The sequence below is a fragment of the Odocoileus virginianus genome, unplaced genomic scaffold (assembly GCF_023699985.2).
Source record: "Odocoileus virginianus isolate 20LAN1187 ecotype Illinois unplaced genomic scaffold, Ovbor_1.2 Unplaced_Contig_2, whole genome shotgun sequence".
NCBI classification, from domain to species: Eukaryota; Metazoa; Chordata; class Mammalia; order Artiodactyla; family Cervidae; genus Odocoileus; species Odocoileus virginianus.
This window is the reverse complement of record NW_027224319.1, coordinates 2,088,738-2,110,968: the sequence shown is the minus strand read 5'-3', so window position 1 is coordinate 2,110,968 and position 22,231 is coordinate 2,088,738. Positions and strand designations below refer to the sequence as shown.

The 22,231-nt window shown below is 49.4% G+C and overlaps 1 protein-coding gene across 3 annotated transcripts in view; it reads left to right on the top strand.

Annotated features, from left to right (window-relative positions):
* The window catches only part of SLC6A11 (solute carrier family 6 member 11), a 127,052-nt gene that overhangs the window by 57,436 nt on the left and 47,385 nt on the right, over window positions 1-22,231 (top strand). For all 3 annotated transcript variants that reach the window (XM_070463337.1, XM_020872554.2, XM_070463336.1), the window contains exon 6: window positions 4,793-4,927. In XM_070463337.1, the coding sequence (XP_070319438.1) occupies window positions 4,793-4,927 (135 nt within the window). The remainder of the gene's footprint in view (window positions 1-4,792; window positions 4,928-22,231) is intronic.

The following is a 22,231-nucleotide window of genomic DNA, read 5'->3' as shown; positions in this document are numbered from 1 at the left end:
ATCTAACCTCAGGGTTCAGGTATCAGCCTGCTGATTTGTTTCTCTCACAGATGTCTTTTGAGCTTGTTGTGTGTGACATAGGCTGGCCTGGGCACTGTGGGAAAGGAAAAGATGAAACTCCCCTTTTTTGTGGAACTTGCATTTTAGAATCTTAAACTTACATGATAGTAAGTTAAGCAGCTGACAAGAGAACAGCTCTGGTGCTGAGAGGATGCAGGCATGAGTGGGTGTGGATGTGAGTGGGGGTCGAGGAAGACATGGCACATGGCGTGGTTTCTAGTGAATCAGGCAGCCCCTGACGTGAGACCAAGGAACTTCCAACCCACTGTTGGCGCCCCCCTGCCTAACGGGGACAGTAATGGGACCAGGACATCACAGCTGGAAGGCAGGGCCCCTGACTTTGAGGGGCCCTCAGAGCCGTGGGGAGCTGGGCATACCCAGGACTGACACCGTGGGTGGCCCAGGAGCTGGGGGTGGACGATCGGACAAAGGGAGGCATGAAAAGGCAGGGAGGCCTGCAGGAGGCCTGGCCTGTGCCCCAGCAGCGAGGGGCCTGGCACAGCTGAGAGCAGAGTGGCGGGGGTGGGGCATGGAGACTGGTTGAGCCGCACGGCAAATGGGGGCAGTGCCAGGGCTGGAGCGCGGGGTCCCTGACTCGGAGCCCAGTACTCGGCTCTGTATACCACAGCCTGGGTTGTGTGGCTGGGGGTTGGGCTCGGGGAAGCAGGAAGACACACGCCAGAGTCTGCTTTGTAAACCTCGGGCCACCGAATGGGGCTGTCACATGGCTGAGAAGAACGGTGATGAGGGGCCCTGATGACAGGGATGAAGGCGGGGGTGTAGCTTCAGAATACAATTGGTGGTCAGGTTGGCAGGACCTGATGCTACTGCTGGAATGTGGAGGAAGCGGAGGGAAGTGAGAAGGCTGACTCCAGCCTGAGCACCAGGGGACAACCTGGAGGTGCCTAGACGTCCCATGGGACCAGGTCTGTGCTTGCGTCCACATCCTCAGCTGGTTCCACACCTTCCCCACCTGACTGGCCTCTCCCGTTCCTGCCGAACCTCAGAGACCCAGCTCCAGCCTCGCCGACTTGGCCAGGAGAAGGCCAGAGCCCTTCCTGAGACCCTCCAACCTGTCTCTCTAGCCACTGGTCCTGGTTTCACGCTGCTGCGGCGGGCTCTTGGCCCCAGGTTCTTCATCCATGTGCACACATCCAGCAGTTGTTTCACTGAGCACAAGACCAGGTCTTACCACTCTGGGGCCAGAACTAAGGATCTACAGTGGAAGGCAAAGGCATGAGTGAAAAATGGGCTAGAGCAAGGGGAGCAGATAGCAGGTCTCGTCCCAAGCAAGAGTGGTGCTGCCTCAAGTCCTGCGCAGGGGGTTCTGGGGCTGCATCCGGGCTTTTCTGCAGAGGATGGCGGTCCATTAGTGATACCTGGCATGGCCACGGGAAAGGTGTGGCCACATATGGGCAATTTACAGGTGCGCTCTCGATGACGTGATCTATACTGTTTGGACAGCCTGTAGCTACTCTCAGGAGAAATCAAAGGTGATGTTCAGGTGTCTGGAATGGCTGAGGGGACAGACAGACTGGGAGGGCCTTTTAGGAGAGCTGGGTCAGCACTGCGTCTCACCTCTCATGGCACTCTCCACTTGCGTCCATTACGTAATGATGCCCCTGAACCACCTTTTGTACCCTGACTCTGGGCTCTCAAACTTTGGCTTACAAAAGGGATTGTTCTAGCCAACGCCTGCCAGCCAGCGGTTTCCTTTGGCAGCCTGACTCATTGTCCACACTGTGGTCTTTGGGCACTGTACCTGAATGTTTTATTTCCCTTATGGTTTTGCAAAATGAATGTTGAAGAGGAGGGTGTGGGTACCAGTGGAGGGAGTCGAGTTCTCCTAAATGTTGTGTGGAAGCAGAGCACCCATTTAGGACTCTGAACATTGGAGTTGCTTCAGAATGATGATCGGCCACTTCATAGCTCGTGCCCCTGTGCTGACTGTCCGCTCTTCCTGCTTCCAGGACACTCCAGAGGTACGTGTGGCCAGCTTACAAGTGACACCTCATGACACACCATTGGCCCAGTCCACTCACTACAGACCAGGCGGGGCATAAGCAGAATGTCAAGTCACACCAAGATGGTCCCGCAAATTGAAGGACAAATGTCTATGATTTTCCTTTGTTCTTACGTTTCACATAGTAACACTTTTTTCCCCCTGATTTAGTGAGCATTGAGAATTAAGCTCCAGAAATATCATTAGTCAGGCCCTAGGCATTCTGGATAATTAATCTTCCACCATATAGCAGAAACAGAAGTGGGAATTATACAATGAAAGCAATAGAGTTTAGCCTCCCCAGCTTCCTAGACAGAAGCTAGTTGACTAGGGGGCTTTCATTTTGAAGGCAGGAGAATCAAACATTTATCTGAAATGCTGAAGATCTATGATAGACAGATTGTGCTAAGAGAGGTGGAGATTATATAGCACTCTTGCTCTCTGAGCAGGAACCTGGTCTCTAATTTCTTATTATTATTGTTATTATTATGTATGTAATATGTATACAACCCTATGAACTGTAGCCCACCAGGCTCCTCTGTCCATGGGATTCTCCAGGCAAGAATACTGAAGTGGGTTGCCATTCCCTTCTCCAGGGGATCTTTCCGACCCAGGGATCAAACCTGCGTCTCCTGCATTGGCAGGCAGATTCTTTACCCCTAGTGCAACCTGGGATGTTTTATTATACTACTAATAATGACTGCTGGTCTCTCATTATATATTTAACTTGCTTTTACCTTCCCTGGATTACAGTTTGTGATGGCAAGAGATGGTTTGTGTTGATTACATGACGTGTGGATTGAATACGGATGCCAAAATCTCTGGGGCAGGACTGTGGGCAGCCTGAGGGTGGCATGGTCACCGCAGGTTGGGGACAGTGTCTAGATGAGGTTATCCAACCTTCCAGGTTGTGTCAATGGTGGGACCCGTTGACACCACCCCCAGATGGTTCTTATTTTTTTATTTTTGAGGGCTGAGTTAAAATTACCAACCAAATGACTCGACTTCTCTGAGAGTCACATCTCTAAAGATGGGGGAGATAACACTGAATTCGCATTGCTGTCATGAGAGTCACATACACAGCCCAGTGGTTGATCACATGACCTTGAAGTCATGACCTTTACCATAGGCCTCCTTCTAAATTCACATCAGTCATTCCTTAGCTGGGCCATCCTGAGTTAGCATCTAGGATGCTAGATACCTTCTTCATATCTAATAAGAGGATAGTCATCACTGTCTGAAGAATGAATGACTGGCATGTGGAAGTGGTGAATAAACATAGCCATTTCTATCGTCCTGTGTAAAGTGTCCATGTGCAGTAGGATTTTACTTGTTCCTTCTTCCTTTTCTCCACGTTTCCTGTGTCCTGAAACTCTTCTTCATCCTTTATGGGTCAACAGCTGGATCACCTCCTTAGAGAAGCCCTCCCTGACTGTCCCTGAGGTTAGCTACTCGCTTCTCTGTGCTTCACCATCCTCTGTGTTCCCCCAGTTATGCAGTGGCTTCTTTATCTACTACATACATGTCTGTCTTTTTTTTTTTTTACCAGTGGGGAAGACTCTTGAACAGAAACCCTCATCCTTTGACCACCCCCCACTTTATCGAGGAGTCTAGCTCAGTGCTCTGTTCATAGGAGTGTTGCAGGCGGGTGTGAGTGAGTAGGGGGATGAGTAAGTAAATACTGTAAATAAATGAGTGGAGTGAAGGCCTGAGCCGCTGGTAGAAGAAACCCTACCTTGCAAAGGGGTGAGAGGCTCCAGAGTGATGGAGGGATTAAGATCATACGTAGGTCCTTTACCTGAGGAATCGGGGCCTCTGGGCCATCCAAAAGCTGGTGCGCATGATCTGTGAACGGAGAGGGGGAGCCTGTCCACAGTTGTCAGGAGAGTCTCAGAAGTGTCTGCGGCCCCCAGAGGTTAACAAGTTGCTGCTCTAAATAGAGGAGCCAAGTGACTGGAGGCGAAGATGTGTGGGAGGACGACTGCAACCAGGAGCGGTCACTGAGTGCGGAGGGAACCCCGGGTGGACAGGAACCCCCGCGACCCGTCACGGTGTGGCCATCTCCTCCTACGCTGCTCCTGCTCAGGGACGCGTGGGGAAGAGTCTGTCTCTTTCCTGCCCCGATTCTTGCACAGCATCCTTGGGCTGCAGGGGCCAGTCAGGTTCATCAGTCCCCTCCTTCCAGGCAGACCGTGCCGGACTGATTCCAGGAAAACAGCGCCCTCAGCAGCTCCCCAGCCTCCTCTCCCCTTCCCGTTCCCTTCTCTGCTTTGTCCTGTCTTTGGCTATGAAAACTTGATTTTCTGTTAAGAGCAGTGATTTTCAAAAATGTGGGTCTTGACCCGTTGGTAAAGTGTGACGTGAATTTAAAGGATCATGACCTTTTTTTTTTTTTTACAAATGGAACCATCTGATAAAAAGTCTTAGAGTCCATCACACATGCGAGATGAGCATAAGTCTGCTAAACTTCCTGTCTTGGCTCTGTGTGTGTATGGGTTGTGGTATCATATGTATTTCTTTCTTCGGTGCCAGTCAGAAGAAGATTGGAGAGGACCATTGATACAACACCGCCCATGGACTCTCAGGAGATGCTCACTGCAAGATCTGGCCTTGAGGGGAGAACACGTGTGTTAGGGCTCTTGCTGCTGGCAAGAAGGTGGTGGAGGGGGGAGCTGCTGCATTGCCCATCACCATCACCCCTTCTTGACCCTTGCCCTCCTCTCCTGGCAGGTGGTGTATGTCACCGCGACGTTCCCCTATGTCATGCTGCTGATCCTCCTGATCCGAGGGGTCACGTTGCCTGGGGCCTCCGAAGGCGTCAAGTTCTACCTGTACCCCGACCTCTCCCGGCTCTCCGACCCACAGGTAAGAGTCACTGGCTCTGTGCACAGCCAGCCGCCACCTCGACGGAGGCTTCTCCATGGAGGCTCAGTGGCCCCGTCGAGTAGTTGGAAGGTCTGTGGCCTCCTTCTCAGAATCATACTTCTCAATGCATAAAACAGGGAGTCAGATATATTGAAATACAATCACCAAAACATGAGAAAAGACAGATTTTGTGACACAGTCATGTAGCAAGTGACTTAGCACAGCACAGTGTAGCAAGATCCAGCATATGATGAATAGTTTGCATGATTTCAAAGCAATGATGAGCATAAATGGTATTTGGAAGTATCTATACCATGATATGAAAATATCTGGGGTTTCAACTGCTAACAGGGTTTCCCTAGCGGCTCAGACAATAGAGAATCCGCCTATAATCCAGGAGACCCAGGTACATTCCCTAGGTCAGGAAAATCTCCAGGAGAAGGGCATGGCAACCCACTCCAGTATTCTTGCCTGGAGGATTCCATGGACAGAGGAGCCTGGCAGGCTGCAGTCTTTGGGGTTTCAGAGAGTTGGACACTGCTGAGCGACTAAGCACATGTATGCATACTGCTGCTTGGACTGTGGTCTACTGCCTGCATTCATAATTGAAGGAATTGCTCAGTTAGAGGCCAGTAAAAATAAAAACACACTTTTTTTCCCCCACCTGAGAACACAGATCTCTGTAGCCGTGGTTCTGAGAGAAACTGGGTCTTGGCGATTTTCTTTGCGGGGGGTTTGCTCACAGAAAGAAAATAAGGGGTGACCTGGCCAAGCTGTTAGTTGTCTTTGGAAAGGCATCAGCCATTCTGAATCCTGGGTGGGACTGTTTATGCTGAAGCATCTCCAGGTGGGCAGGGGTGGTGTGTGTGCCTGAGGGTGTTAGACAAGAGATGAAGACAGCATCTTAGGGGATCAAGTCTTTCCAACCCCCACCACTTGTTAGAAAGCCCTGGGGAGCTTTAGAAAATCCCGATACCCAGAGCACAACCCAGACCAATGAAAGCAAATGCTCTGGGGGCAGGTCCCAGGGCTCAGTGCTATTTGAGGGCCCCCTGGTAGCTCCAACATGTGAAATAACATACTCACAGATATCCCAGTGGGTGAGAAGGTGCTCGTTTTTCTGTGAAAACAAACACAGATTACAGAGTAGAGTGTAGAATCTGTGTTCAGCTGATCACAAAACTTGCAAGAGATGTGTCGAATGAAAAATATAATCACAACCTGAAAGTAGAGTTATTTTATTTGGTGGGAATGTTTAGGACTCCAAGCCTGGGAGACAGCATCTCAGTAGCTCTGAGAAAACTGCTCCAAGGAGGCAGGAGGGGAAGTCAGGCTATATACAAGTTTGCAACAAAGGGAGCAGGCAGTCTGAACAGTGAAGATCAGATATCAAGTTAAAGAATTTCCCATTCTATATATGGGAAGATGCAGGCTTCTGGGCTCACTGAATTCATTCCTTTCCTGTGGACCTCAGCTGTCTAGGGACAATCCTATCTCCTCGTTCACCTTCTTGCATTCCCCCAGTGCCTTAGCCGTCACCTTGGGGGTGGCAGCATCTGCTGGGTTGCAGTTTAGGGAGCCCTCATTCACATTTGGAGGCCAAATCGCTGATGGCTGTGATATTTCTTGTTTGTTAATATGGCAGGAGATATTCTCATTCACAGATGTCACGTCTATTGTCTCGGCTGAGGCTGCCTCCTGTTAGGGAGGTGGGGGTGGGAACATTTGAGGAGGCCTGGTTTGTGCAGCTCAGGTATAGCTCATTATGGTGGATTAAAGCGGATGGCGGCACTAGCGTGTGTGTTCATTTCTGTCTCAGTTTGCCACACCGTGAGGGCCCCGAGGCTCAGACCCCACCAGGCTGCTGACAGCAGCCACCTGAGTTGAAGGCAGAATCCCTAGGAAGAAGGAAATGAGCTCCTGATGGTTGGCCTCTCCAACTCCAACCTCTGATGCCAAGGGCTCAGTTGAAGAAGCAGTTTTGGAAAACACATTTCCGAAATCACCGTTCTGTGTATTTTTATTAAGTCCATGAATTTTGCCTTGATCCAGGACGGCCATCCTGTTCTCTCCTCTGCTCATTGGCTTCCTTCTCCTGGTCCTCAGGGTCAGCTGGTCCCAAGCATCTCCCAGAGCTTCCAAACCTGGCTGATCCCCAAGATACTTTGGCACATGTTGAGATGCATTGTTGGGGGGCTGAGATGGCATGTGGGCGTCTATATTATTAAGAGACTCCAATGACCACCCTGATGATCAGAAAAGTTTGTGAAAACCCTACTGTGGTACCTACAGTCTTAATGTTGTTCAGTTGCTAAGTTGTCTCCAACTCTTTGCAACCCCACGGGCTGCAGCACGCCAGACTTCCCTGTCCTTCACTGTCTCCCAGAGTTTACTCAGACTCATGTCCTTTGAGTTGGTGATGCCATCCAACCATCTCACCCTCTGTTGCCCCCTTCTCCTCCTGCCCCCAGTCTTTCCCAGCCTTGGAGCCCTGCACAGAGACACACGTGCACACAGACACATGCATGCCTATGAGCAGAAGAACCAAGGTGAGGCCAGGCAGTTCCCCATTCAGACCATCTGCACCAATCATTCCCGTTACCTACCAGCTCTTCCCTTTAATAAAGCATCTGGGTCCCTGGCCAGCACTCACCTGCAAGGCTCTTCTGTGGAGCGTGGCCACTTGGAGTGATGGAGCTGGGAGTCGGGCTTTGGGTTCTTCCTCTGGTCCTGAGTGACCTTGGACAAGTTCCTTCTCTCTATCTCCTTCTGGGCCTCAGTTCCCCACAGATGACATGAAAGGGTGAATTCACTGAATGGTTTTCAAAATAGACTTGGAGAGCCCTGAGTTTTCCATGAGTGTGGGTTGGCAAACTATGACCTTCTGGCCAAATTCAGCCCTCTGCACGTTTATATAAATAAGATCTTACTGGAGCACTGGCCATGGTATTATTATTTTTTTACATACTGTCTGTGGCTCTCCAAAGGCATGAGTCAAAGATAGAATTGAATAGTAGAGCCAGAAACCATGTGACCCCATTTATCAAGGGTTCCAAGACCTCCCACCCTTATCATCCTACATTCAGTAGAAAGGGGTTAGCAAGACGTAGAAGCTCCTGGTACACAGTAGCTCAATAAATGTTTGCTGAATGAATGTAAGAGGGAGAGCTATATTGGCTTTTAAAGAAATGTTTTGTTGCTTTAGCAAGAAGTCTAAAAACCTCCAGCTTACCAGATCTGTGAGCTGTAATAATTTTTGTTTCTCTGTCAGTAACAGCCAAGACATGGATATGTTTGTTATTTGTTGTGTTGTTGTTCAATCACTAAGTCACGTCCGACTCTTTGTGACCCTATGGACTGCAGCATGCCAGGTTTCCCTGTCCTGTACTATCTCCTGGAGTTTGCTCAAAGTCATGGCCGTCGAGTTGGTATGCCATCCAATCCTCTGTCGTCCCCTTCTCCTCCCACCTTCAATCTTTCCCAGCATCAGAGTCTTTGCCAGTGAGTCAGCTCTTCGCATCAGGTAGCAAAAGTATTGGAGCTTCAGCGTCAGTCCTTCCGACGAATCTTCGGGGTTGATTTCCTTTGGGATGGACAGGTTTGATCTCCTTGCAGTCCACGGGACTCTGGAGAGTCTTCTCCAGCACCACCATGCATGTAGCTCCACCAAAAAGCAGTAGTCATAGCTGATTGTCTCGTGCATAGATGAGGATAGTGACCCCAAAGGGAAAGGCGAACAGCACTCCATGTAGCTAGTGTTTTTGAATACTAGCTGGGTGTGTTGCGGGAAGGGCTCAGCATGGATGGAAAGGGAGATGGGAGCAGCCCTGAGCCAGCTCTCTATCTGCTCTGGGGGCTGAAAGGCAGGCAATGGAGTGTACAGGCACGCTGAGTGTGTGTAAGGGTTTTGACGGTTCCTCCACCTTCAGAGCCCATGCAAAGCTTGTCTCCTTGTGCTGAGAGAGGGCAGCCCATGAACAGGGCAGCAGAGTCACAGTGCCCCAGCTAAAGCGTCCTCTTGGCAGGCAGAGAGACTCAGATCAGAGAGGCTGGGACACTTGCCTGTGACCACACGGCAGCTGAGCAACCCAATAAGGACTTAGATCCCAGAGTCCCTGGGTTCTAGGCAGGACAGCTCCTAAATGAAAGGAGATGAGTATCCATACCACCCAGTTACAATTGGGTACGTGTTCCAGACCATGAAGAAGCAAAGGGTACTAATTTTTTTTTTCACTTCTTAAAACTATTTTAATATCCTCTCCTCCCCACCTCCCCACCAAATTGGGGAAGGCCAAAACAGTCTGGGTGGGTTTAATTACCAGTTGATGCACATTTTTTGTCATTGTTTAAAGTAAATCGACATTGTGGCAATAAGGGATTATCCTTGGAAAAAGTGAAACCCATATTAACAAAGTATGTCATGGAAGAACTCCGCTTGGTGATTTCACTGGCTACTTACACGTCTAGAAAAGGTCACCATTCTGCCTGTTCCCTGGGGCTTATCCATGCTATGGAATGAGGCCTTGCCCACACTGGACCAAGTCCTGAACCCAGTACAAGCATACATGTCAGATACTCAGTATGTAGAATGAGCAAGACCCCCTTCCCTACAGGGGGCCCACCGTCTGGTGCAAGAGAGCAGAGTCCCCCCTCTTCACCCGGGTTCCTCTCCCTGTGAAAAGAGGGACATGGGGTTGGGCAAGATCACAGCCTCCTGCTTCCTTTCCATCTGTTGAGGAGAATGGGGCAGCTTGTTACTGATGACCATCCTTGTGCCAAAGCCAGGGGCCGATCAGCCTTTTCTACGTCCATCCCAGGGGATGGGGAGCGGCTGCACTCATGTCGTCACTTTCCCTCTCTTGCCTTCCCTTTCCCTCTCTTGCCTTCCCAGAGGCTTGCTGGGTGGGGGCTTCGGGGATGGGGGTGGCATTGCTGCAGGCATTGGACAGAACCCCCAAGTTGCCTGGTCTGATGACTGGGGGACTGCACCTCACCGTCAGAGTGTCACTTTTCTGCAGGCATGTTTGGGGTTCCCTGAAGTCTGGGGCCTGTGGTGGGAGGGGCGGTGCCTGTGCAGGTCAACAGGGGAGGAGAGGCAGTGACGCCCAGGAGAAGGAAAGTCCCCAGGGTGTCTTCCCACCCAAAGCGCTGCTCTTCTGCCCACATCCTGACCAGGGTGACGAGGAGTTCAGATGCAGCCTCTGCAGGGTCTGGGATCTCCGGTAATTCCAGATCCGGCCCAGCCACCCTTGCCTCCCACTTACAAGGGGCTCAGACACGCCTGTTTGCTGTGTCATTTACATTTGCAAAGGGTCACAGGGAGCCTGACTGGTGCAGAGCTCTGGATACCCGCTCCCGGGGCCTTTAACAAGGGACGGTTCCCTTTGAGGGGCCCTTCTGGCCCCTCTGAGCTTGTATGGCAGGGATTCTCCGTGAAAACTGATTGTGGGGCCGGGGGTGGGGGCAGTGTTCACAGCAGTCCCCTTCTCCTGTCTCCCAAGCTAGCGAGGCAGCAAAGAGAACTCCAGAAATGGAAAGCAGTTGAGGAGCTGGGAGCCTAGGAGCCGGGTGAACACCTTCGTCACGGGACACTGTGGGGTTGAGAGAGCCGTGGATGCTGTCTCCCGGTCTGCAGGGCGGTCACGTCCCTGAGGGCTTCCCGCCCACCTGGTTTCAAACCGCACATCCCTCCCACCCCCCGCACATCCTGCCCACCTTCCCGGCTTTGACTTCTCCGTGGCACTTGCCAACATTCAGACTTTATTCATCGTGCATACTGTCCACCACGCACGACAGTGTAGGGTCCGTGAGGGCAGGGGTTGACCTGTTACAGTCACTGTTAGCTCTCCAGTGCCTGCAGCACCGTACACGCTCAGTAATAGATTTTGAATGAATGAACGAAGAAAGGAAGGACAGTTCCCACTAGAATCTGTGTGACTTTGCATTATGGTGACATAGCACGTGCTGTGGTTGGGGATTCAGAGAGAGGGATTTTCAGTGCAGGGGGAAGGAAATTTGAGACACTCCTGCCGTTGAGTTCCTGGGCAGCCTTCAGCCCATCCCCTTACCTCTCTGATCTCAGGGCTGTCACCTGGCCATCCAGGTATGAACATCTGCTGCACACGGCAGCCATGAAGCCAGTGCACCTGGGAAGGCAAACGCACTTCCCGGCTTCAGTGTGGGTGCCCGGCCAGGGCCTGGTACATAGTAGGGCATCGGGCACTCGGTGGTGTTCCTCCTTCTGTGCCCTTGCCCCTGGCTCTGGCCAGCCCAATGGGGGAGGCCTTGAACTCAGAACCAAGCGCCTCTAATCACGGGTCCAGTAATTAAGTTTCTTGTCAAGCACTTGAAGCGACACAGCAGCTCGCCGCCTTTGTCCCTTGGCAATTTGCATTCTGTGGTCTGTTATAACTTTCTAAACATCTATTTGTCTTCTCTGTAAGCCCTGTGTTCTCTCTCAAGTGTGAAGTGCTTCCACTCCATTTTTTCCCCCCCTCAAATTTTTATTTTCTGCTTTTTCAGTCTTTGGGGGAGTGGAGGGGCTCTTGCAGGAAATCACATTTTCCCTGCCCCAGATTTCTGCCACTTTCTCTCTTCATTGTGTTTCGAGTGTGTGTTTTCAGGGCAGGAACAGAAAGGCCTGTCACAGATCCAAGTCCCGGGGTCTGCTTTCCCAAGTCAGGGACAAGCACCCCAAGTCAGCCTCCTCTCTGGAGGGAACTGGAGCCTGCAGCTGAGGGGACAGGGTTGGACGATGCCCAGAGAAAGCCCTCAGAATGCCAAGCCTCCCCCTCTCTCTACCTCACCGGGAGACAAGTCAGGGCAAACAAGACCCCGGATTAAAACCCTATCTGATGTATATGGAATCTAGAAAATGGTACCGCCGATCCTATGTGCAGGGCAGCAAAGGAGACACAGACATAAAGAACAGACTTTTGGACACAGTGGGAGAAGGAGAGGGTGGGATGATTTGAGAGAATAGCATTGAAACATATCACCATATGTAAAACCAATAGCCAGTGGGAGTTTGGTGTACGATGCAGGGAACCCAAAGCCGTAGCTCTGTGACAACCTGAGGGATGGGGTCGGGAGGGAGTCGGGGGGTTCAGGAGGGAGGGGTCACATGTATGCCTATGGCTGATTCATGTTGATGTACAGCAAAAGCCATCATGATGTGGTGAAGTAATTATCCTGCAATTAAAGTAAATAATTTTTTAAAAAAACCTACCTGATGAACCTGATGAATCAGTCCTGAATATTCCTTAGAAGGACTGATGCTAAAGCTGAAACTCCAATGCTTTGGCCCCCCGATGCCAAGAACCTACTCATTGGAAAAGACCCTGATGCTGGGAAAGATTGAAGGCGGGAGGAGAAGGGGGTGACAGAGGACAAGATGGTTGGATGGCATCACCAACACAATGGACATGAGTTTGAGTAAACTCCGGGAGTTGGTGATGGACAGGGAAGCCTGGCGTGCTGCAGTCCAGACGTGACTGAGTGACTGAAGTGAGCTGAACCGATGAACCTCAGGGATGGGACCATGGAATTGCTGCCACCTGGTGGCAGTATACTCTGAGTCCAGGTTCGGACCCAAGAGAAAATGGGCCTCTTGACTGTTGGACGTTCAAACCAATATTTACAAAACTGATATTGACTTAGAGACATTGGATACATTTTGGAGAAGATTGCAGACCTCACTGACATAGGTGCTTGCCAGCCTCTCTCCTTGGGACTGAAAATCCCCCAAAGTTTTCCTTTCGCTTTATTTGATCCTGGGCTAGGGTCATGGTTCCACCACGCAGGTGTGTTTTCCGCTCAGAACCAAGCAAGGGAAGGCAGAATCAGATCACACGTTGTTCTCGTCTGCAAGGCGTTGACAGTCTCTCGGAAAGAGACAGAGTGCAGTCAGTGATGACAGCGGAGAAGGGCTATGCGGGGGCTGGAATGCACCTGACACGGGTGTGCTCCTTCCGTCACCGCGTGGACTCCTCAGCAGTTAGAGGGGTGCTGTAATCTAGCCATCCTGTGCCTGCTGAGTCGCCTCAGTCGTGTCCAGTTCTGTGCGACCCTGTGGATGGTGACTGCAGCCACGAGATGGAAAGACGCGTGTTCCTTGGAAGAAAAGCTATGAGCAACCTAGACAGCATATTAAAAAGCAGAGGCATTACTTTGCTGACAAAGGTCTGTCTAGTCAAAGCTATGGTTTTTCAGTAGTCATGTATGGATGTGAGAGTTGGACCATGAAGAAGGCTGAGTGCCAAAGGATTGATGCTTTTGAACTGTGGTGTTGGAGAAGACTCTTGAGAGTCCCTTGGACTGCAAGGAGATCAAACCAGTCCATCCTAAAGGAGATCAGTCCTGAATATTCATTGGAAGGACTGATGCTGAAGCTGAAACTCCAATACTTTGGCCACCTGATGGGAAGAACTGACTCACTGGAAAAGACCCTGATGCTGGGAAAGATTGAAGGTGGGAGGAGAAGGGGATGACAGAGGATGAGATGGTTGGATGGTATCACCAACTCAATGGACATGAGTTTGTGCATGAGTTTGTGCAAGCTCCAGGTGATGCACAGGGGAGCCTGGCGTGCTGCGGTTCATGGGGTTGCAAAGAGTTGGATACAACTGAGCGACTGAAAAACAACAAATGGCCTGTAGCCGCCAGGCTCCTCTGTCCGTGGGATTTCCCAGGCAAGAATACTGGAGTGGGTTGTCATTTCCTTCTCCAGGGGATCTTCCTGACCCAGAGATCGAACCTGTATCTCTTGCATCTCCTGCATAAACAGGCAGATTCTTTACTGCTGAGCTACCTGGGAAGCCCCATGTCTGGTAGTTTTTGACTGAATATTGTGGATAATATGTTGTCAACATTCTGGATTTGTTATCTTCCTGTGAGGAGTAGTTGGTGTTTATTTTAATAGATAATTCAGTTACTGGCTGATCACCTTAAACTTGTATAGGTTCAGATTTGTTTTTTAGTGTGGGTCGGTGGAAATCCCAAGCTGTTTGTCAAGCTCCTCTAACTTAATATGGACTGAGTAGGGCTTAATGGGATTCTCAACTCCGTCTCCCTTGTAGATCTTGCCAGGGCTTGTCTTTAGGCTTTTTAAGGATGCATCTAGAGTGGTGATTACTCTAGAGTGATGGTTCTCAACTAGGGGAATTTTGCCTCCCAGGAGATACTTGGAAATGTCTGCAAACATTATTGGAGGTTGCAACTTGATTTTGGGGAGGGATGGTTACTGGCATCTCGTGAGTAGAGGCCAGGGATGCTGTTAAATGTTCTACAAGGCACAGGTCAGCCCCTGTGACAAAGAATTGTGGGTGACAAATGTCCATAGTGCCACAGGAACAGAAACCGTGCCTTAGGACACGGCTCTTGCCCCTAAGGGAAGAGCCTTGCTTTGTCTCAGCCAGATACCAAGGACGAATGGGTACTTGGTGTTGACCAGATCTGTCCACTCTGGCAGGGCGGGAGCCCTGATCCTCTGACTGCTCTTTCTTCGGCAGTGTCTGGCCTCTCGTGTTGCTGCTGCCTGGGGAGCCTTGGCGGTCTCACCCTGGATGTTTGCAGCCCGGCCATCAGCCGCAGGAGCCTCCACATGGACACATGGGCCCTGCTCTGCCCGGCTCCCCCTTCCCTGTGCCACACCCTGTAGCGTCCAGTTCCGCCAGCTGCCCTGCCCTCTGGCCCTGCCTGTTCAGCGTGATGGACTCTGTGCTCTGTTTGGGCTCCAGTTCTCGTCCCCAGGCAGAGAGCTCAGCATACACCTCTTGGCATCGCCCCATCTCTCAGGGACAATAGTCTTGCCCTGAGTGTTATCTACTGCCTGGAAATGGTTCTGTTTTTTTTCTGTTCTGACAGCTGCTTATGGCACGAGGGCCATTCCTTTCCAGTCACTCAGTTAGGACCAGAAGCAGAAGTCTGACTCTCCTGCTTATAAGTCCTAGCAGCTTCTCCTTACACTAGAAGGAGACTACTCAACCACGATCGAGGCTAAGGAGCCCTCTGTGGCCTGGTCCCATCTCTCATATGGCCCTAGACATCCCAGGCTCTTTCCAGAGCATCACAGACCCATCACTGTCCCATCAGATAATCCCGTGGCTGGCTCCCTCTCACCCTATAGTCTCTGCTCCAAAGTTATATCTGATCAGCTGAGCTCAAACGCCCCCACTAAACCTCATGACTTTAACCAAACCTCTGTATTATTTTATGCATAGGCCAGATGGCTGTTTGAAGCAATCTTGTGTTCATTTGTTGAAGCTTCACTGTTAACCTCCCTCCATTAGATTGTCAGGTCCATGTAAGTGGAGGATATGTTTGTCTTGTCCACTGTGACTGCCTGGCACCTGTCACAGAACCTGGCACGTGTTAGGCTCCCAGTCAATACAGGATGAGTAGGTTGGTGGTTGAATGAGTGGATGAATAGATGGATGAATAGGTGAATTGATAGATAGGGGGTTGGATGAGTGAGTGGATGGATGGATGGATTAGTAGATGGATGAGTGCATGAGTGGGTGGATGGATGGATGGTTGGGTAGGTGAATGAGTAGATAGAGGGATGGATGGGTGAGTGGATGGGAGGATGGGTAGGTGGGTGAGTGGGTAGATAGAGGGATGAATGGATGAGTGGATGGGAGGATGGGTAGGTGGGTGAGTGGGTAGATAGAGGGATGGATGGGTGAGTGGATGGGAGGATGGGTAAGTAGGTGAATGAGTAGATAGAGGGATGGATGGGTGAGTGGATGGGAGGATGGGTAGGTGGGTGAGTGGGTAGATAGAGGGATGGATGGATGAGTGGATGGGAGGATGGGTAGGTGGGTGAGTGGGTAGATAGAGGGATGGATGGGTGAGTGGATGGGAGGATGGGTAGGTGGGTGAGTGGGTAGATAGAGGGATGAATGGATGAGTGGATGGGAGGATGGGTAGGTGGGTGAGTGGGTAGATAGAGGGATGGATGGGTGAGTGGATGGGAGGATGGGTAAGTAGGTGAATGAGTAGATAGAGGGATGGATGGATGAGTGGATGGGAGGATGGGTAGGTGGGTGAGTGGGTAGATAGAGGGATGGATGGGGAGCGGATGGGAGGATGGGTAGGTGGGTGAGTGGGTAGATAGAGGGATGGATGGGTGAGTGGATGGGAGGATGGGTAGGTGGGTGAGTGGGTAGATGGAGGGATGGATGGGGAGCGGATGGGAGGATGGGTAGGTGGGTGAGTGGGTAGATAGAGGGATGGATGGGTGAGTGGATGGGAGGATGGGTAAGTAGATGAATGAGTAGATAGAGGGATGGATGGGTGAGTGGATGGGAGGATGGGTAGGTGGGTGAGTGGGTAGATAGAGGGATGGATGGGTGAGTGGATGGGAGGATGGGTAGGTGGGTGAGTGGGTAGATAGAGGGATGGATGGGTGAGTGGATGGGAGGATGGGTAGGTGGGTGAGTGGGTAGATAGAGGGATGGATGGGTGAATGGATGGGAGGATGGGTAGGTGGGTGAGTGGGTAGATGGGTGCATGCTGTACAGTGATTTAGATAAAGGGACTGCAAACAGAGGAGACCAAAATTATTTCCAGTTGGATGTCCCAGAGAAGATTTTATGAAACCATAAAATCTTTGATTGGATCCTTGAAGGATGGGGAAGGGAAGACTATTTGGAGATAAAGCAAAGCCCAGAAAGTCTACATATACGGAGGAAATGGTAAGTAGTTCACTGTGGCCACAGGATAGATTTTGTGACAGGGAATCACAAGAAATAAGGTGAGACAGCAGACTGAGGCCCCTTCCTTGGGAAAACCAGATGTCAAGCCCAGTGAGCTGAAGATTTTATCCAGTGGTCTACAGGGAGCCATTGAGTGTTTCAGTACAAGGTTCACTGTCATGAACAGAGCTGTAACTTCAGAAGATTATGCAGATGAGAGGCTCAGCAGAACTCAGTGACAAAGAGCTTTCGAGTCACAAGGAACTGCATTTGATTGCCTCACCCTCCTTCATCTGCTGAGTGACCTTGAGCAGACAGCTCACTCTCTCTGAGACTCAGTTTCTCTCTTGTAAGCTTCTTGCAGGCAGAGTCCAATCTTTTACTCGCCTCCTGCCCCCTTGTAGATGTGGTAAGGGTAGATGAATCAGCACAAGCAAACTTCTCTGGTTACACAGAAGGAGCGAGAAAATAGAGTAAGTTTGGAGACAGAGACAGAGAGGGAAGAAGTGGAGACATGTATCCAGTGACCTTGCTGTGGGGGCGGGAGAGAGGCTTTGCTGCACGGAGGGGATGTGAGAGGGTCCCTCCAGCTGTGATGTCACAGATTTATGGGCAGGTGTGTGAGTGTGTCCAGCTACCTGCAGCAGCCCACGAGACAGGTGTCAGCAAGCATTCAGGATGTACCTACTGTGTGCAAGGCCTGCCTGTGCAGTGGGAGTATGAGAGCTGAATCAGGCGGTGGTTTTGCCCTTGAGATGCCACTGGGAGGGGCCACAGCTGGGGCTGGCGAGAGCCACGGAGGATGAGACCTCAGCTGTACCAGCCCAGGAAGGGAACAGCTGTGAGCCCGTCTCCGGGGGTCCTTCGGCCACTTTTTTAGAATTCCAGTCTTACGTTTGTTCATCTGGCAAGTATTACTGACACCTACTGTATGCCAGGCATTATGCTGGGTCTTTGCTTTTAAAATGAATCAACAGAAATGTACAAAGTATCCACTCTTGCCAGACCTTTGCTGGGCTCTAGGGGAGTGAGGTGGAGAGGGTAGATGAGTGATACATTCTGGGACAGGAGTTTTGTCATTGCTGGAGGGTCTTTGGCCTCCCTCTTCAAAGTTAGATATGAAAATGTGTGCATTAATCATGTTCTTTTTCAATTAATAAACTTTTTAAAAGCAAGTTTTACAGAATAATTAAGCAGAAAATACAGAGAGTTCCCATGTATCTCCTATCCCTTGGCCACACTTTTCCATACTATTAACATCCTATATGTGCGTGGTGGGCTTCCCAAGTGGCTCATTGGTAAAGAATCCACCGGCAATGCAGGAGACGCAGATTCGATCCCTGGGTCGGGAAGATCCCCTGGAGGAAGGCATAGCAACCCACTCCAGTATTCTTGCCTGGAAGAATCCCATGGACAGAGGAACTTGGCAGGCTACAGTCCATGGGGTCCTCAAAGAGTTGGGACTAAACAACAACAAATGTGTGTAGTTTTTGATTTAATCCTTGAAAGGTGAGATGGTTCATTTGTTACAGTTGATGAAGCCGTGCTGACACAGTGTTATTAGCTCAACAAGCCCATATTTGACATTCAGGCTTGCTCTTTGTGTTTTGCCTGTGGGTTTTGGCAGATGCATCATGTCGTGTATCCACATTACAGCATCACACAGGATAGTTTCACTACCTTAAAATTGCTCCACCTGTTCATCCCTCCCCCTTCCTCCCCAGACCCCTGGCAACCACCAATCTTTTTACTGTCTCCATAGTTTTGCCTTTTCCAGAATGCCATACAATCATAATGTATTTTGCCTTTTCAGACTGCCTTCTTTCACTTAGTAATATGAATTTAACTTTCCTGTATTTCTTTATGTGTCCTTAAGCTCTTATCTTTTTATTTCTGACTAATATTCTATTGTCTGGATAATGTGTAATTTGTTTATTCTTTCACCTATTGGTGGGCATCTTGGGTACTTCCAAGTTTGATCATTGTGAATAAAGCCACTATGAATACCTGTGGGCAGGTATTTCATTAGAATCTGTTTCTCTAAAAGAGTCCATTGACTTGCATAGAGATGCCCTGATCTTAAGCTTTCAACCAAAGCTGCAGGTAGTGTGGGGGTCCCATCAGACTCCTTGGATTCCATGGCTCATCTGCTTACTAGCTGTATGACCACAGGCACATTACTTAGCCTATCTGTGCCTTGATTTTCTCTTCTGTGAAAAAGGTTTTTATGAGGATTAAATGAGGTAATACTCATTCATCACATGATAGCACTGTGTCCAGCACATGGTAAATGCTCAATAAATGTTAGCTGTCATTTTCTGTAAGAGATGAATATGCATTTAATTTTACTTCCTTGACCAAAGCTTCAGGCATTTTTGTGGCGCTGCACAGTATGAACTGATTTAACCCATCCTGTTCTCACAGAGTATGCTTTTCAAAGTCTTTAGAGAACAGATACAGCAAAACAATGAGATACAGATATTAATGTAAGCTAGTAGGCCTGCTGTCATGGCAGGTGGTGTTGTTGTTCAGTCGCTCAGCCATGTCCGACTCTTTGCAACCCCATGGACTGCAGCACGCCAGGCTTCCCTGTCCTTCACCGTCTCCCAGAGTTTGCTCAAACTCATGTCCATTGAATCAGTGATGCCATCCAACCATCTTGTCCTCTGTCATCCCCTTCGCCTCCTGCCTTCGATCTTCCCCAGCATCAGGGTCTTTTCTAATGATTCAGCTCTTCACATCAGGTGCCCAAAGTATTTGCAGCTTCAGCTTCAGCATGGTATGTGTACACGGAACAAACTGACATTTCAAGACAACTGTCTACAACCTTACTACTCAAAGTGTGGTCCCCAGACTGGCAGTAGCATCAGACTTATATGGGAGCTTGTTAGAAGTGTGGACCTCAGGCCCCATTGCCAACCTGCCCCATCAGAGTCTGCGTCTCAGCAGTACCTTCCGCTGGTTTTACAGTGTGAGAGTCTGAGGAGCACTTGTGTGAAAGCGTTCCGTGTTCAGCATTCTCAGACCTGTCAGACACATCAGTGAGGGTGTGGTTGGGAGGCAGAGATGCTGGGGCCAGACAAGGTGAGCAAGGGTTTCCTGGGTACTGGGGTCACCTCCCTGCTCTCGCTCATGCTCCAGGGCAGAAGGTGGGAGAGACCTGCACCCGTCTCTCTCAGGGTAATCTGGGAATGGAGTGGATCCCTTCAGGGAGTGCCCACCCTCTAGAACTACACCGTCCTGCACAGTGACCACAAGCCACATCTAACCATTTAAATTTAAAGTAATTGAAATTAAGTGCAAGTCAATATTCAGTTCCTTGGTTTCACACATCAGGCTTCAGGAGCTCAATAGTCACCTATGCCTGGGCCCTCCCTTATTGGGCAGAGCAGATATAGAACATTTCTATCATTGCAGAGCCTTCTATCGGACACTCATGCTCTAGAGGGAAAGAGGCCCAAGAAGCAGCAGAGTCTGTGGAACTCAAGCTCAGATTGCACCAGGGGCCAAGTGAGCCCTGGCTCTCTGAAGGCCTGCTGTCAGCATTGGGGGTGTCTTGCCTCTAGCCCTTAGAGTGCGTTAGAAAGTGTTAGCCACTCAGTCGTGTCCGACTCTTTGTGACCCCGTGGACTATAGCCCACCAGGCTCCTCTGTCCGTGGAATTCTCCAGGCAAGAATACCAGAGTGTATTGCCATTTCCTTCTCTGGGGATCTTCCCCACTCAGGGGTTGAACCTGGGTGTCGCACATTGCAGGCGGACTCTTCACCAATGTAGCCAGCAGAGAAGGCCTCTGCCCCTGAGAGGGGCCTGGTTATTTCAAGAAGAGTTCGCAGACGGCATGGTGAAGAGTCAGGACCAGAACTGTGGCCCCCGCTGCCTCGGCAGAGAGGACTGCAGCGGAGGGCCACCCAGTGACGTGTCACGGAGGCTGCAGCAGCTGCGTCTGCAGTGGCCCAGGAGGGGAGGGGAGGGCCTCCTCTCCAGTGCGTTGGGAGGACAGCAGATGCAGGAGCCCAGTCAGTCAGAGTGGCTCTCAGCTAGCTTTGTCCTCTTTCTCAACAGGAAGATACCGTGGGACACACATTTCTCTGCGGCTTCCGCTCTCTCCCTACCCTTGTTACTGTTTTCCGCCCCTTTTAAAAATTCTGCCTTATTACCATTTAAAGTTGATATTTACTTGAATTTTACAAGGTGTTTACTGATTCCTTTGCTTCCTATTTTCACTCCTTTCTAATGGATTAAATTTCCTTCTTATTGGAGTACATCCTTTAGTAGCTCTTTCCGCAAAAGCTTGTGAAAACCGAGCTCTTTTAGTTCATGTGTGAAAAGGGCAGTAATTTTGAAGTGTTAATTTAAACTTGGGTGCCCGCTTTGCAGGAGCCGTGTGTGGGCACACCCATACCTGTTACTTCTAGCTCGAGTCCTGGCCCGAGGCGTGGAGTCTTCTGACAGGTCATTCACTATAGGGCAACCCCTTTCTGGCTCCCACATTTTACAGTACGACCACTCAGCTTCTGCTCATGCCCAGGGCTTGAAATCTTTTTTTAAAACGTTTTCTTTTACTGAGCTGTAGTTGTTGTACCATATTATGTAATTTATAGGTGTACAATATAGTGACTCACAATATAGTGATTTTTAAAGTTTATACTCCATTTATACTTATTACAAAATACTGGCCATATTCCTAGTGTTGTATAATATATCCTCGTAGCTTATTTTATACATAGTAATTTGTACCTCTTAATCTTTTACTCCTGTGTTTCCTCCTTTCCCTCTCCCCACTGATAACCACCAGCTAGTTTTCTATGTCTGAGTCTGGTTCTTTTTTTGTTATATTCACTAGTTTGCTGTATATTTTAGATTCCACATATAAGTGATATCACATATTATTTGTCTTTCTCTGTTTTATTTATTTCACTTAGCATAATATCCTCCCAGTCCATCCATGTTGCTACAAATGGCATTATTTCATTCTTTCTATGACTGAGTAGTATTCCATTGTATATATATACCACATCTTCTTTATCCATTCATCTGTTGATGGGCACTTAGACTGCTTCCATATCTCAGCAATTGTAAATAACACTGCTATGAATATATATATTCTTTCAAATTAGTGGTTTGTTTTTTTTCAGATATATACTCAGGAGTGAAATTTCTGGGTCATATAATGGTTCTATTTCTAGTTAGTTGGGAAACCTCCCCCCATACTGTTTCCCACAGTGGCTGCACCTGTGGATATATATACTGTACACCAACAGTATACAGGGTTCCCTATTCTCTATATCCTCGCCAACGTTTGTTATTTGTATTTCTTTTGATGATAGCCATTCTGACAGGTGTGAGGTGATAGCTCATTGTGGTTTTGATTTGCATTTCCTGGATGATTAGTGGTGTTGAGCTTCTTTTTATGTGCCTGTTGGCCACCTGTGTGTCCTCTTTAGAAAAATGTCTATTCTGCCTATTTTCTAATTGGGTTGTTTGTTTTTGTTTGAGTTGTATGAACTGTTTATATATGTTGGGTATTAAAACATTATTGGTCATGTAATTTGCAAACATCTCCTCCCATTCAGTAGATTGTTTTCATTTTGTTGATGATTTCTTTTG